At 40.6% G+C, this 14,515-nt stretch overlaps 2 protein-coding genes across 2 annotated transcripts; both read left to right on the forward strand.

Moving 5' to 3' along the window:
• Nucleotides 1–564: 564 nt before the first annotated feature.
• Nucleotides 565–8,107, forward strand: LOC306750221 (transmembrane channel-like protein 6; the record flags this gene model as incomplete). The annotated part of the gene is made up of 19 exons (XM_079233616.1): nucleotides 565–620; nucleotides 1,198–1,454; nucleotides 1,535–1,681; nucleotides 1,813–1,921; nucleotides 2,017–2,089; nucleotides 2,171–2,437; nucleotides 2,512–2,720; nucleotides 2,829–2,973; nucleotides 3,447–3,590; nucleotides 4,015–4,178; nucleotides 4,632–4,722; nucleotides 5,088–5,185; nucleotides 5,283–5,378; nucleotides 5,468–5,543; nucleotides 5,627–5,760; nucleotides 6,634–6,810; nucleotides 6,950–7,028; nucleotides 7,712–7,793; nucleotides 7,929–8,107. 18 exons carry the CDS (start codon nucleotides 565–567, stop codon nucleotides 7,790–7,792), a joined length of 2,403 nt encoding a protein of 800 aa, XP_079089742.1. The 3' UTR covers nucleotide 7,793; nucleotides 7,929–8,107.
• Nucleotides 8,108–11,539: 3,432 nt separating this feature from the next.
• Nucleotides 11,540–13,212, forward strand: cenpx (centromere protein X; the record flags this gene model as incomplete). The annotated part of the gene is made up of 5 exons (XM_079233793.1): nucleotides 11,540–11,572; nucleotides 12,236–12,287; nucleotides 12,380–12,433; nucleotides 12,764–12,852; nucleotides 13,139–13,212. The coding sequence occupies 5 exons, from the start codon at nucleotides 11,540–11,542 to the stop codon at nucleotides 13,151–13,153; spliced, it is 243 nt and encodes an 80-aa protein (XP_079089919.1). The 3' UTR covers nucleotides 13,154–13,212.
• Between the last annotated feature and the right edge of the window lie 1,303 nt (nucleotides 13,213–14,515).

Genomic DNA, 14,515 nt, shown 5'->3' on the forward strand with positions numbered 1-14,515 from the left:
ACTCTCACAAATTGAAAAAAAGAGAGTACTCACTTCCAACTGTAGTCCTACTAGTAGTTTTTCCAGCATTGTTAATTTAGGATTTGAAAAAAAAAAGGTTTGAAAAATGTACGTAGAGTTGCAGCTCCTTAAAGCGACCACTGGGGGGCAGAGAACACTCATTATTCTAAATTCACTCAGGTCAAAGATCACCTCCACTTCTCATCTAAGGAGACACAATACCATATTGATACTTCCATTAATCTATTTCCGAATAGTATTACATAGGAAATGTCCCCATGACCCACTATACAACGTAAGTCAGCTATGTTTAACTGATTACACCTTATCAGCTGCAGGCAGATAACTTGGCACCTAATGCAAATTAGGCACAGCTGTGTGCTGCCAGAGAGAGATAGAGTGAGAGAGACAGGCAGACTCCGGATGTCTGAATGATGTGCATTGACAATCAGTCAAGAATAGATTGCTACAATGTCAGTGGTAACACACTGTTCTGTGGGTGACTATGTGACTGATGGTGAAGATTGAGTTGCTAGGAGCTGAGTGTTTGCAGTACAGAGGACCATGGCAGCCAGTGTCAACATTTGTCAAATAGATTCTGATTCGGAGTCTGACTTTGAGTGAGTTCTCTTCAAGACTTTATTTGAAAGTTGCTTATCTTTTTGTTGTCTTCTAAACTTGTACCTGATTGCCATTTCCTCTGCATCGTTCTGCTCGAATGGGCTGATTCACTTAGTTTTCACTTTGTCTCTTTGTCTTGTAGCTGTTACCGTGAATCAACATTGATGTTGAACTAAGTTTCTTTTATCAAATTGTGTTCCTAATAAACTAAATTGTAGATCTATATCAATTCCAACTTTAATTTACACAAGTCATCTTGATGTCGGTTTTAAGTCCATGCTCTTGCGTTTTTGGAGAAAACATTCTCAGTGCTTTCACAGCTTTCAATGATTTTTAGATTGAAGCATTTGTTTTGTCTTTTTTCTGTATTTAGTGTTATTTTTTTGTAAGCCTCTTGCTCTTTAGTATTTTGAACTGGAAAGCATTAGGATACTTTCATGCATCTGATTTGCAGTATAGGAAAGGTGTTTTGTGAAATACAATTGTAATTCACCATGAAAAAGACTCGCTACTGTACTGAGGGTGCTCGAGCCACATCCTTTGGGACTCTGGGTCATTATGGTTACTCTCCCTAAGGAACATGGGAGAAAGCGAACCGGGTTGGAACTCCTTCCAGCTCTTTCCAGCCGCCAGCACCCAGAGGTGTCCTGACACCCTACAGATGGATGTTTTTAGGGAACGTACTGGCACAAATACAGAGCGTCTGCCATTTCCTGCAAGTGGTCCCATGAGAGGCGAGAGACTGGACGGGGAGCAGATGAACCCTCTGCAGAGGCATCACTGGTCGGCTGCCACCTTAAAGGTCCTCTCCGCGATGCCCAGTCGCACTGCGGGTGAGATGAAACCGTCTTCTAATTATTTGTTCACAATATCCTTATACGCACATGCAAACTGATTGTCGTTGTCCACACAGGGACGACTAGAGCTGCAGGGATTCCACGGCACGGCAGAGGGTCGTCTCAGCTTCGCCGGCCTCTGACCTCTCGCGACTCTTCTCACGCCTCCAGAACGATCCAAGATGACCTTAAACAGGCAGATGTGGAGGAAATCTGTACCGAAGGTGAACGGAAAATGCCAAGTCGTTAACTATTACTGCTGTTTCAATGAGCCACGCAACAGCCGGTGTTGGCTGCGGCAACCCGTCTCTGAACGTGTCAAAGAATTGATTGTTTTCTTCCTTTTGGTTCACAGAAAACCAGAAGCAGCAGCTGGTGATCAACCTCCGAGGCCTCTCGGTGAGCGAGCGCATGCGCAAGCTGCGGGCCACGCCGCTCAGCCTGGCTGATAAGATGGCTGTCAGGTACACGTGGCACTGAAAGCATTGAGTGGCCTGCAAAATAAAGCACCATGGTGGTAACCGTTTGGCCCACTTGTTATCAGGCAACTTGCTTTCAGAAACGCAGAAGAGAGTTCCCTCCTCAGCAGAAATGTACCTTGCTACCTTCGTCTGAGCGTGTACATATCGAGGGTGAGTACACGCTGTGTGCCACACGAGGCATTAACCCCTTTTTGTTTGTGTGCATCAGTCCATCACTCTTCCTCCCCTCAGACATGGCGTCATTTCCTGTTCAGCTGCCTCCCCGTCCTCCCTTCCTTCCAGTTGTGGCATTCACCCATGAAGAGACTGAGTGGGCGTTTTGGAACCGGGGTGCTTTCCTACTTCCTGTTTCTCCGAATCCTCCTGCTTTTTAACCTCCTCCTCTTCGTCATCTTCGGCCTGTTCCTGGTCTTCCCTCAAGTCGTCAACCCTCCTCCTCCTCTTCCTCACGGCTCTAATCTCGACACTTTCACCGGCCTCGAGCTTCTCACAGGGACGGTAAGATCCATCACAGCAGCGCATGCGGGAGACTTTCTGTGGCCGCCTCTTGAATCAAGAGTTTTGTCCTGCAGGGTTCCATCTCCCACAGTGTGATGTTTTACGGCTACTACACCAACACCATCCTCAAAACCTGTCGGGCGTCTAACTCCACTGCTGAATCACCTGATCTGCCAGTCTGTGATGCCGACAAGCCCCAGACTGTGCCGTACAGCATACCTGCAGCCTACTTGTTCACCATCGCCATCGCCGCCTTCATTATCTGCATCATCCTCGTGTACAGGTAGGACAACAGGTTACACAACAGGTTACACAGTGAACTACTTACACCTGAATACTTGTGTTACTCCATCTGCGTTGTGTATTTGATGGCTATATTGTTCTCCTGCAGCATATCCAAGTCCTTGGGGAGAAGTTTTCAAGTCCTCAAGTGTAATGGAAACCTGGCCGTAAAGGTTTTCTGCTCCTGGGACTTCAAAGTCAGCAAGAAGATGTCGGTCAAACTGCAGTCTGAGAAAATCAGCACTCAGCTCAAAGTATGCAATCTCTTGAATATTAAACTAGGCTCCCTAAAGTGTGACACTCATTTTTAATATAACAAACTGATGATGATGATTCCACGTTTCCTTTCCGAACAGAAGCATCGGGGTGAATCATTTAAAAACATGAACAAACTGGCTACGCTTACTTCTTTTAAAAGCATATAAAGCAGGGAGTAACCTTTGACTCAATACATTACATGATTGAGTTCAATGTGACATGTTTGGTCGCATGATCTCAGCTTTTGCAGAACTTGTTTACCCACAGGAAGCTTTGATGCATTTTTACAACCCGATGTGATCGTTTAACTGCAGCATTCACAAAGAGGCTGAAGAGTGACATACTCTCTTATGAAGGAAGGATGTTCAAAAATATCCTGTTCTAAACACAATCTATAGCGGGGCTGATCACATTTTGAATATCTTTAACGATGCAGGCTCGACCTTACACACTGCTGCTTTTCCAACAGGAGCTGCTGTCTGAGGTGATCCGTGGAGAAGATAGAAAGAGCTGCACGCAGCGCCTCTGCCGCCTAATGGTGCACCTGATGGCGTGGGCTGCATGTCTGGCCAGCATCGGTCTGGGTGCCATGGCAGTCCACCATCTCTCAGAGGTTAGAGGGAGCGGTGCAGCCAGACGTGACAGATTGTCTGCACTTTTGAGCAGCTACACTGCCTGTGTAACATTTTCTCAAGACTAGCTTGCCACACAACTTGCTCTGATGAAGAAGCACTTTCCCACCGCAGTTTACTTCTTCTTTTACGTTCCTGGAAGATGTTTAACACTTTTTTTTGGTCTTTGCTGCTGCTGCTTTACAAAACTGCCATGCATGAGAATTGGCAAAAAAAACATCCCGATTGAGATCTGAGTATGTTTAAGTTAACATGCAACATCGTCTGATAAATCCTGCGACCCATTCTCACATGCCAACTTCAATCAACTGGTGACAATACTGAGGAAACTCGTGGCTGAATTTCCCTGATGTACCATTATAAATAATCCACAGCCCTCCTTATGGTTCGTCCATTTCTTCACAGGCTGCCATCAAGCAAAGTCCTACTCTTTTCAAAGAAACGGAGCTGCTGCTCTTGTCTGCGGTGGTGTCGGGCTTTAACCTTTTACTCCCCGGCCTCTTCAACCTGTGTGCCTGGATAGAGGATCACGACTCTCCCAGTGTTTGCGTCTATGTCTCCATCTTCAGGTAAGAATAATAATTGTAAAAACAAAACAAAATGCACAATCAACAAGATGGACATAATTCATGTAGAACAAAGCAAAGCTAAACTTGTCAAGCAAAAGCCACAAATAAGCATACGACTCTATTATTTACTGATAAATACAACTTTAATAGTTACATTGCACTAAAAACTTGGAATATGCTGTATACATTTTCTCTTCAATTATTGTTGTATTTGCCAATAACATAATGTTCTCTTTTCTGGCATTTTAAGTTTCAAAGAAAAATAAGGAGTGCATACAAAAATGGGAAACCATTTCATCAAAAACTGACACAAATCTTATCTCTAGCATTTAATTTACTTTTTACGTTTAAATCTGCAGCGTCCAGGGACTTTTTGATATTTATGTAACCTGGACTTTAACTTGTGAAGCTGCATTCTTCTATAATTATAAATTCTTATCATCATTTCCTCAGAAACCTATTGTTGAAAGTCAGTGTTGTTGGAGTGCTGTGCTTCCGCTGGCTGGGGAGAATTGCTGTGGAACCAGAAATTCGTGGTTTACAGGTAACACACTTCTTGTGAAGTGATAATGACTCGTGGAATGTGCTTCATTCCTCAAGTACAGAACATGTCTCAGGTTAAGTGGCTGCAACTGTTGACATATGTCAGAAATTAGGGTTTTCGTTACGATAGAGCCTTGATTGAACTAAAGCAACAATAAATACAATGTTATGCGTTTGTTGTTATAAGTAATGGTTCATATTTTGGTTTTAAATACAATTTGGTTACCATTAGTAATATTTAGAATTAATATTTTATTGCAGCTTTACCCATTTTACCCCTTATCTGGTTAGGACACTGAGTTTGGTTGTGACCTAACTGTCCCTCATATGATGTGATATTTACATGAATGTGTCTGTTGTCCTCAGTGTTGGGAGAACTTTGTGGGGCAAGAACTATATCGCCTGCTCTTGATGGACTTTGTCTTCACAGTGCTTTACACTTTCTTTGGAGAGTTCCTGTGGAGGCAAGTCTGCGCTTTACCCACAAATCCTTTTAACTTGATTATTATGTTCACTGTAAATAAAACCATCAACTGAAAGTTGAGCGTCTTCCCTCTGTAGGCTCTTTTCTAAGAAAATTCTGAAAAGGAGGAGGATGCCGGTGTTTGACATTGCTCGTAATGTGCTGGAACTCATATATGGACAAACCCTTACTTGGTAATGACACTACAACCTCGAAACCCATCACACATTTAATCAAAACCCAAAAGTGAATGGAACATTAATGGCCTTTCAAATCTTCCCAGGCTCGGGGTGCTGTTTGCGCCACTGCTTCCTGCGATCCAGATCATAAAACTGTTTTTGTTGTTTTACATGAAGAAGGTTGGTACAGGAGGTCTTGTTCCACTGTCGTACACACACGTATTTGCATACTAAACGTCACATTCTTCCTTTTGTATTTCCAGAGCAGTCTGATGCTCAACTGTCAGGCATCTAGAAAGCCTTGGAGGGCCAGTCAGATGACGACGCTGTTCATCTCTCTTCTGTGCTTCCCCTCGTTTCTTGGTGCTGCTGTGTCTGTCACTTACATAATTTGGACGTGAGTGCAAGAGATGGAGGGAGCATATTCCTTTCAAAAAAATTATATGCGTGAGGTTGTGGAATTTGCATAAATTCTACAACCTTGAGCATAGCTTTTTTAAGAATACGGTTCAAGCATATTTACCTTTCTTGTATTTTAAATCAAACATACAGTACAACTATGAGGTTAAAGAGCACATTTCAGTTTTAACTTCAGGGTGTTTACATCAGAGTCCGACTCGTTTCACCAGATATTATAGTACATGGCTGAGGCTATATTCTGTGTGCTTTTATTGTCACAAATTCCAAGCAAAGATCAGAACCAACAATTATCTTTAACTACCGGTGATGTTTGCTTACCCGAGCTTATTCCTTTGTACCATAGACATTGATTTCTATTTTCTTTTGTGTGTGTGTGTCAAAAACATAAATTAGCCTCACAGTCTCACTGCTGACTCATCATAATGAATGGACATGTCATCTAGTGTGTGTGTGTGTGTGTGTGTGTGTGTGTGTGTGTGTGTGTGTGTGTGTGTGTGTGTGTGTGTGTGTGTGTGTGTGTGTGTGTGTGTGTGTGTGTGTGTGTGTTTTTAAGAATTATATGACATTTAGGGTGAGAAGATTGATACCACTCATCTATGGTTAACATCAAACTATTCCTTTTAAAAATGTATGTCTTCAGTAGAAATTAATAGGCTTGGGAAAGTATTGCATAATGGACTAATGCATTGTTGGTTCTGGTGTTTTTATGTGATCAGTTAACAATAATGAATATAGAATGTAGCGAGCTAACTTTAGCTTTAAAGCCAATATAATTTGAAAAAAAAGTGCTATTGTCTAAATACCTACAAACTGCACATATCTTCAAAATCCATCTCTCTGATGTCCTCAGGATCAAACCCTCGTCAGAGTGCGGCCCCTTCAGGAATCTCACCACCATGTTTCAGTCGGGGCAGCTGTGGGCCCAGGAGCTGGAGACCGCCCACCCGATCTTGTCTTGGCTCAGCTGGGCCTACAACGCTCTGCTGGAGAACCCATTGTTCTTATTCCTCGCCGCTGGAGTCTTTCTGTAAGCGTTCAAATTATGTGTATTGTGGCGGTTATGCTGTCCACAAAGTGTCTGCCTTCCAGAAACACGTATTGTTACTGTGTCTGAATGTTGATGTTTTTTTATTTTCTTACCTCTTATGATTTCTATTTTTTTTCAGATTGGTGATGTATTTTCACACTCAAGTTGTTGATGGCCAAAGGAGAATCATCAGTCGGTTAGAAAAGCAAATTGAAAATGTACGCACGAGAGTCTACACCAACGTTATGTCGGCATGCATGCTCACAATGACAGTTATAACACAGTCATAACATGCTGATGTGTAATGTTTGAAATGTTCACCATCGTAGATTTGAATGTTATAATGATAACATTTGCTCATTCAGTAGAGTTACAACTGAGGCTGATAGGAATTGGTCATTTGGTAAATAACTGTTGGACCGATGATGGCGCTAGAAGGAAAATGAAAGGATACCAATAATAATAATAATAATAATAATAATAATAATAATAATAATAGGAAAAACTGAAATTAAAGGAAGTAAAGTCTGGTCATCACCTGACTTTACGTCTGTAAGATAAGATAATCCTTTATTAGTTCCTTCAGTGGGGGATTTACAGGATTACAGCAGCATTGCTCACAAGTGAATAAAGAATAATAAAATAAAATAGAAACAAGTAATATAAATAAGCAGTAAAACAGTAGAATATTAATATACAGACTGAATAGAAAAGTGTATATATAAAAAAAGTATATGTGTCGGAATGTTCAGCGTCTGAGTAACATGAATGTCTACATCAAATATCATGGAAATCTATCATTGTTTTGACTTTCGCTAGAATGTCTACAAATCAATGACACATGGACAGTATGTTGATATTTAACTAAATGTATCTTGTGTACCTTTCATTTTGTGTACAGGAGGGTAAAGACAAAAAGTTCCTCATCACTAATTTGCAAGCGATTTATGAACGGAGTAGTCTGGTTTCCCCTCAGAGATAAGGTGGGTAGCCTCGATACTGTAACTTCTCTGTGGTTGGAACACAACTCCTTTGCTCACTTTTTCATTACCTCATTTATAATCTGTGATAACTGTCTTGCATATGAAAAGTGTTTTGTTTTTATTTCTCCCCCTCAGTCTGTGGCTAAACAACATTCACAAGAAAGGCTTTAAGAATGTAAAGATGGTATCTCATCAGTGACAGATCTATGCTGCAACATTATTAGGAGTTCACCTACAAGTTACAGTGAGAACAAAAGCAAAACCATGACTATGAGCTTATACAGTTTGAAATGTACTGGAAGATGATAAACTAATCCTGGCTGTTTGCACTGTATTATATTTATTTATACATAGAGATTTTGTACATGTAGTTTTTTCAGATTTTGTTGATTTAAAAAATATTTATGAAAAATGATCTTGAACGTGTTTTATGAAAATAAATTGGTTTGAACACATCCGCATCTGTTTCGGTATGAGGAACTCTTTGTGTGTTTTTGGAAGATTAGCAACTGTCCCCTTATTTGAAAACATTGCATCTGAATGGAATCTGAAGTATTTCTCCGTGTAATTCACCTGAACACGTACAATAATCAGCACTTTTGTCATGTTTTCTGTAAAAAAATAAAATGGGCGGCCAGGTTATAAATGTCACACATTGTATGTTAAAGGTAAAGGTGCAATACAAGGGCTTTAGAGTGTTACTATAGCACCAGACCGTTAATTTCATCAATTTTCAACATGATATAGATATCAACCTGACAAATGCAACCAGCTTCTCAGCTGTGCCCTAAATTTCCCCCACGCACGCTTTCCAGAACATTTTCTATAAATCAGAGTCAGCTTTTGTGTGTGTGTGTGTGTGTGTGTGTGTGTGTGTGTGTACACATACATGGAATGTGACTCCGGTTACAGGTTGCTCTCGTCAAACATACAATAAACAAGATAAATATAAAAAAGACAACAGAGTATAACACAGAAACTAAGCATCAACATTAACATTTAACTAGTATGTACAATATATATGTATAATGTATATGAACATAAGAACAATGGACAATTAATTTGGGATATTAGCAGAATAGGGGTATTAGTGCTAGTCAACATGAAGTTTTGTTAAACATATGTGAGTATAAACAAATCTGTAGTGATGCATCAACATCCTGCAGCAAATGCTTTAGTCACAAATTACTATTTAGCTGGTGTTTTTTAAAAAGATATATCAAAACGGAGAATAGGATCCCTATTGCATAGGGCAACGTCTGGTGAATTGCTTCATGTGCAGTGCGTTTTGTTTGATCAAAATCATAAGGGGTTTACGAAACATAAAGCGGTTAAACGTGTGTCCTCATACCAATAGCATATTTTGGCCACCTGATTACTGAACAAGTTGGGTAACCTTTTGACGAGCCAGACAGTGTTCCAGTCAATACTAAGAAGAAAAAAAGCAGCGAGGGACGTACTTGCTGTGACTGAGAAGGACAGTATTTAAACAAATGGGTTCAGGATACGCTGCACTTTGAGTTGGTCTCTCTGGAAGAGTGCATCTCACTGAAGATCTCTGGTGAGTTTTCTTGCTTTCTTGATTTCATTTGCACATTGTAAATTATCATGTTCCTATGGACATGTAAATTGTAATTGTCATGTAATCATACTTTTTGTTGTTTTTGTTTCCCCCGCTGCTTTCCTCCAGACAACATGGAAGTGAAGTTGAACAAAAGAGTGTTCATCAGCCTTCCAAAGAAATACTGGGCTGATTTGGTTAAACATTATGAACTGGTAAACACTTTCTCTCATATCTATACTTGCAGGCAATGTCACTTTTTTTTTGTTTTATCATTTTGACCGAAGCTACAATATGGCATGAAGCTCATGATTTTCTATCATTTAATAGGACCATGGGATGTTAATAACAAAGCTGAACCCCTACATAAATGCAGGATATATACGAGCTTACTTTAAAGAGTGGGGAGTCGTCACAGCATGCACGGTAAAGAAATATTGCTTCATTCTTGTCTTTTGTTAACATATTCTTGAATAAACTATGAAAATATAGGCGATCAGCGAATTATTCAAATTATTTCTATCTGTTGAATTTGATCCTAGGTTAAGAAGAACCCCGATTCCAAGGAAAATACATCGGTGGCCTATGTGAGGTTTTCTACAGAGGGTGAAGCTGACAGAGCAGAATGGGCCAGTCCTCACTACATCGGAGGCGATGTGGAAGTAAAACGAGTTGTTAGTCCAAAGGTGAATTTTTTTTTTCAGTCCTATCGGAGAAAACTTGGTTTTGTGCCTGTTTGCTGGACATAAAATAGAATACTTGTAGAAAAAAAAGAAGTTGATTTAGCAGAATTTGATTTTAAAAGTGTACAATTGCTGGCTACGTCTCCATTGGCTGACAAAATGAGTCTGTCTTTCAGATAGAGGAGGATTCAGATGAGGAGGTCTCCTCATCCACGACTGTGGCTCGTCCACGCCGTTCAATGGGCTTGGGCTACATACTGGAAGATGCTCAGTGGTTAGATGATGAGATGGAGGAATAAACAAATACTCTGCAACTGTGTCTGTATAAGTTAAAAACCATAAATGTATGTGCTCATAAAAATCTATATATTCTGAAACTTTGAGGACTAAAAACATGATTTTTTTATAAATAGCCTATTCCTTAAGAGCACAAGTCAAAGTCAAAAGTCAAAGTCAGTTTTATTATCAAATCACCTGTTAGTTTATCTGTTTAGCCTTAATGTGAGTTTCTGTAATACTCATTATTCTGCTAATGCTATGTTGTGAATTATTATTATAATAAAAACTTATACAATATTGTATGTGTTGTTTAATGTTTGTCAGGGACATATGGGGTGTTACAAATAGATGTAATGTTTACTCCTTTTGTGCAGCCACTGATGGTGAATGCAACACATTATTGCTCCTAAGGGAATGGGTTTGACAGCTTCAATTTACTATTTTCCTCCTCCATCATGGCAGCACATCACCCCCACCCTCATCCACCTCCACTGGCTTCCGGTCAAGTCCCGCATCACCTACAAGATCCTCCTCCTCACCTACAAATCCCTCAATGCCCTGGCTCCTCAGTATCTATCTAACCTCCTCCACCCTTACACACAGTCCCGGAACCTTCGATCCTCAGGCACGGGTCAGCTCTCCATCCCTCACACAAAAATGCAAACTTTTGGGGACAGAGCCTTCAGTGTGACAGCCCCCACACTTTGGAACTCTCTCCCCATAGAGCTCCGCAACACACCATCTCTGGACACCTTCAAAAAACTCCTCAAAACTCACCTCTTCACCAAAGCCTATGTCCTCTAGCTACTGTTGCATTTGTTATGTTTATTTATGTCTTTGTTAAGCGTCCTTGGGTTTCATGAAAGGCGCTATATAAATCCTAGCTATTATTATTATTATTATTATTATTATCATTAACTACATAGATTTATGGAAAATATATTTTTTTGAATTGTGTGAAGCCTACATATACTACAAAATGAGGTATTCACAAATGTCATGATTAGTGAATCTCATGTAAAAATATGTATGAGAAATACATTTAGAAGAACACATTTATGATTAGATAAAGTGGTATAACTATCATAAATCTAAACAATTTAATTGATATATTAGGCTACATCTTAATTGTGCGTCTGTCTACGGAGGGCGGTTCTAATGACGTCAGAGATCAACGACCAATCGCTACGCAGAGCGCCAAGTTTCTCTCACAGCGCTGAAACATGGCGGAGAAGGACGCAGAAGGATTCAAAAAGGTAGAAGGATATCGCTGCTTTCATTGTGTTTATTCATACTCAGTCTCGACTGTGGTTAAATAAAGACGACTATAGCCTCGTCTTTGCAGCTGACTTGCATTTATTCGTTTCCATTAAGCATTTACGCGGAACCTGTTCACAGAGTTCATGCAATGTTCCTAAATTGTCTGTCACGCGATTCAACTTTAGACTTCGCGAAGATATTATTCAGTGAATTGACAACATATGTGTGCCGAAAGGAAGAGCGGTTCATACTGGTAAACAAAATCTCTGTATTCACTATTCCGGGATAACACGTTCACTCATTCAATTACCGTTTTTCCGAAGGCAGTTTAGTTTGCCACCATCGTACCGAAAGAAAACTGCTTTCTTTGACCACTCATGCGATAAAAACGTTGACCGTTTGACTTGTATTTATTTGATGTGGACATCAAAGTGACATTATAATTTATAAGTTGAGTGTCTGTAGCGAAACGCTAATTTTACCTGTCCACAGGAGGCTTTAAAAAAATAATAAAATGTAATAAAAAAGAGAATACATACATAGATACATACTCAAAATAAAAGTGTGTGTTACCGGGGTGTTAAGTGTCTGAACAATGTTTTTTTTTTTTATCTTAACCATGATCTAAGATTCAGGTTCTCTATTGTCCTCACTTACAGGAGACGGTAAGCAAACTCTTGTCAAGCTCCTTCAAGGAGGACAAAACCAGACGTGAGTTGGATAAATATTGTCTCGCTCTAAGTACCATCTCCAAACTGTTTTATTTGCGATTTTTCGGCTCAACAAACCTCTTTCTGTTACAGTAAGCGGTGATGCGACGCTGCTCATGACAGAGTTGCTCAAGATATTTGTCCAAGGTAAGAAGTTTTGTTCAGTTGCATACATATTGTTTCGGTCACTCCCCTGCACAGCCCTTCATACTTCATACTCGAATACACTTGTCATTTTCACATTACACTTGTTCAAAGTACTGTTATCTGTTTGTCTGTGCACTTTATTTTCATTTGACATTATATTGTACATTTAATTGTACATGTAATATGTTCTCATTTCTTGCACTGTGTTTATTGTGTAATGTTATGCACCACCCGCCATGACATTCCTTGTATGTGAAACATAATTGTCAATAAACGATTCTGATTCTGATGATTCATGACGAAAGCCTTCATGTGTCCTCTCATTTCCAGAGGCTGCTGTGAGATCACTGAAACAAGCGGAGTCTGAGGACTGCGACCAAGTAGACGTGGAGCACTTTGAAAAGATTCTGCCTCAGCTGGTGCGTACAGCTCGGCAAAGTTAGGGTTTTTGATTATGTCATTCGAGAGCCATGAATTGTGATCATGAGGCTGCTCTAGTGTCTGGTTTAATCCATAAATGTTGCTCAGACCACTAAGGCAATACACGGTATGATATTTGGCTCCTGAATTCTGAATATCTCTCAGTGATGCACTCAGTTTCAGATTATACTTTTTAATTATCTGTGCAATGGATACAAGACATCATCAATGCACAAACATTTTCCATTATTAATCTCGCTGCCTTTCTTCTTTTTTCCAATGCAGCTGCTGGATTTCTAGCACAGCGATGCCACAAGATGGAGCCAGAGTGTTGCCTGCGCGTTCCTGCTCAAATCCACCATGTTTATTGTTTTCTGTATAATTGTAATTTCTTCATCACTAAAATCTGAGACGACATTCAAATTCTCACCCCGTATGTATTCGAGTTGTGTGATTTTAAGTAGAAAGCAGCGGTGCTGTCCGCACGCCTCCACGTCACGACCAATAAGGCCCACCTGTGCTCCTATGTGCAACAACAGGTGCTTCCAGCATGCATAGTGCTCTTCATCAAAGCCTCCTGGAGCAGTTGGAAGCAATTAGAGTAATAAGGGGAGCAGCTAGTCCCTTAGATGATGACAAGTGCCAGGAAAAAAGGAGTACCCCCTCCGGCCACTTTGAAGTTCCCTTTTGCTGTCCTGCGATGTTTAGTTAGAGGTGGGGGGGAAGGGCAAAGGGGACCTCTGGCACAGGGGGAAAGTTGAATGGGAGTGTGCGCGCACGAACGTGTGCATGTGTTAGCCAAACATGGCCAGAGACCACACGCGTAGATATTCTGTTTGAAAGGAAACATAACAAAACACATTGGAACATGGTCCAAGAAGAGCAGGGTGTAATTCTGAAGGTAAATAAACAAAAGAGGCGAGTAGTTGAGGTGCTTTCTCTCTTCTCACCACAGCAGAGGGGGGAAGTTGGGCCTAGGGAGCGGGTAATGTGGGGTTTTCTGACCTGAGTGCCTCAGATGGTTTTCCACCAGTGGTGTATTTGACCAACATGTCTTCAATATGAGTCAGCATAGCCGTACAACACCTCACTCTATTTATTTGTGTGGCTTGTGAGTGACTCACTACGCTTACAAATGCTGCACACATACAGCTGGAAGCAACTTGGGCTGAATTCAAGCGTCCAGGCTCACATAGGTGCTCAAGGACACGGCACATGGAATTTGACCCGGCACCCTTTTTAGTAGGGCCCAGGCTGGATTTGTGTTTCACAGGAGAAACTTCCACAGCAGGCCTTCAGGAGGCCGTGTGTTTGGTTGAGAGACGTTTATTTTAATGATGCCATGAGGACCAGGTTAATAATTACAGTTGTTCACAGCAACAAGTTCTGCCCTCTTGTTTTGAGTATACAGTACACTGCAGAACTACTGCTTTGACACCTACTACTCACATTCAATTATTTTATTACCAGATGTGACGGCAAATAATCTTGCTGAAAAAGTGATGTGTTCATCCTTACTTATTAACAATGTAAAAACAAAAGAAAAGGTGTGTTATATGTTTATAGGCTTTCTGGGGATTTATTAGAGATTAATTGGATCTCGAGCTGTCAATCCTTGCAGGAGAAATAAAAACAATTATTTTGTTGGATCTCCCATCTGTC

The sequence above is a fragment of the Taurulus bubalis genome, assembly GCF_910589615.1.
Source record: "Taurulus bubalis genome assembly, chromosome: 17".
NCBI lineage: Eukaryota > Metazoa > Chordata > Actinopteri > Perciformes > Cottidae > Taurulus > Taurulus bubalis.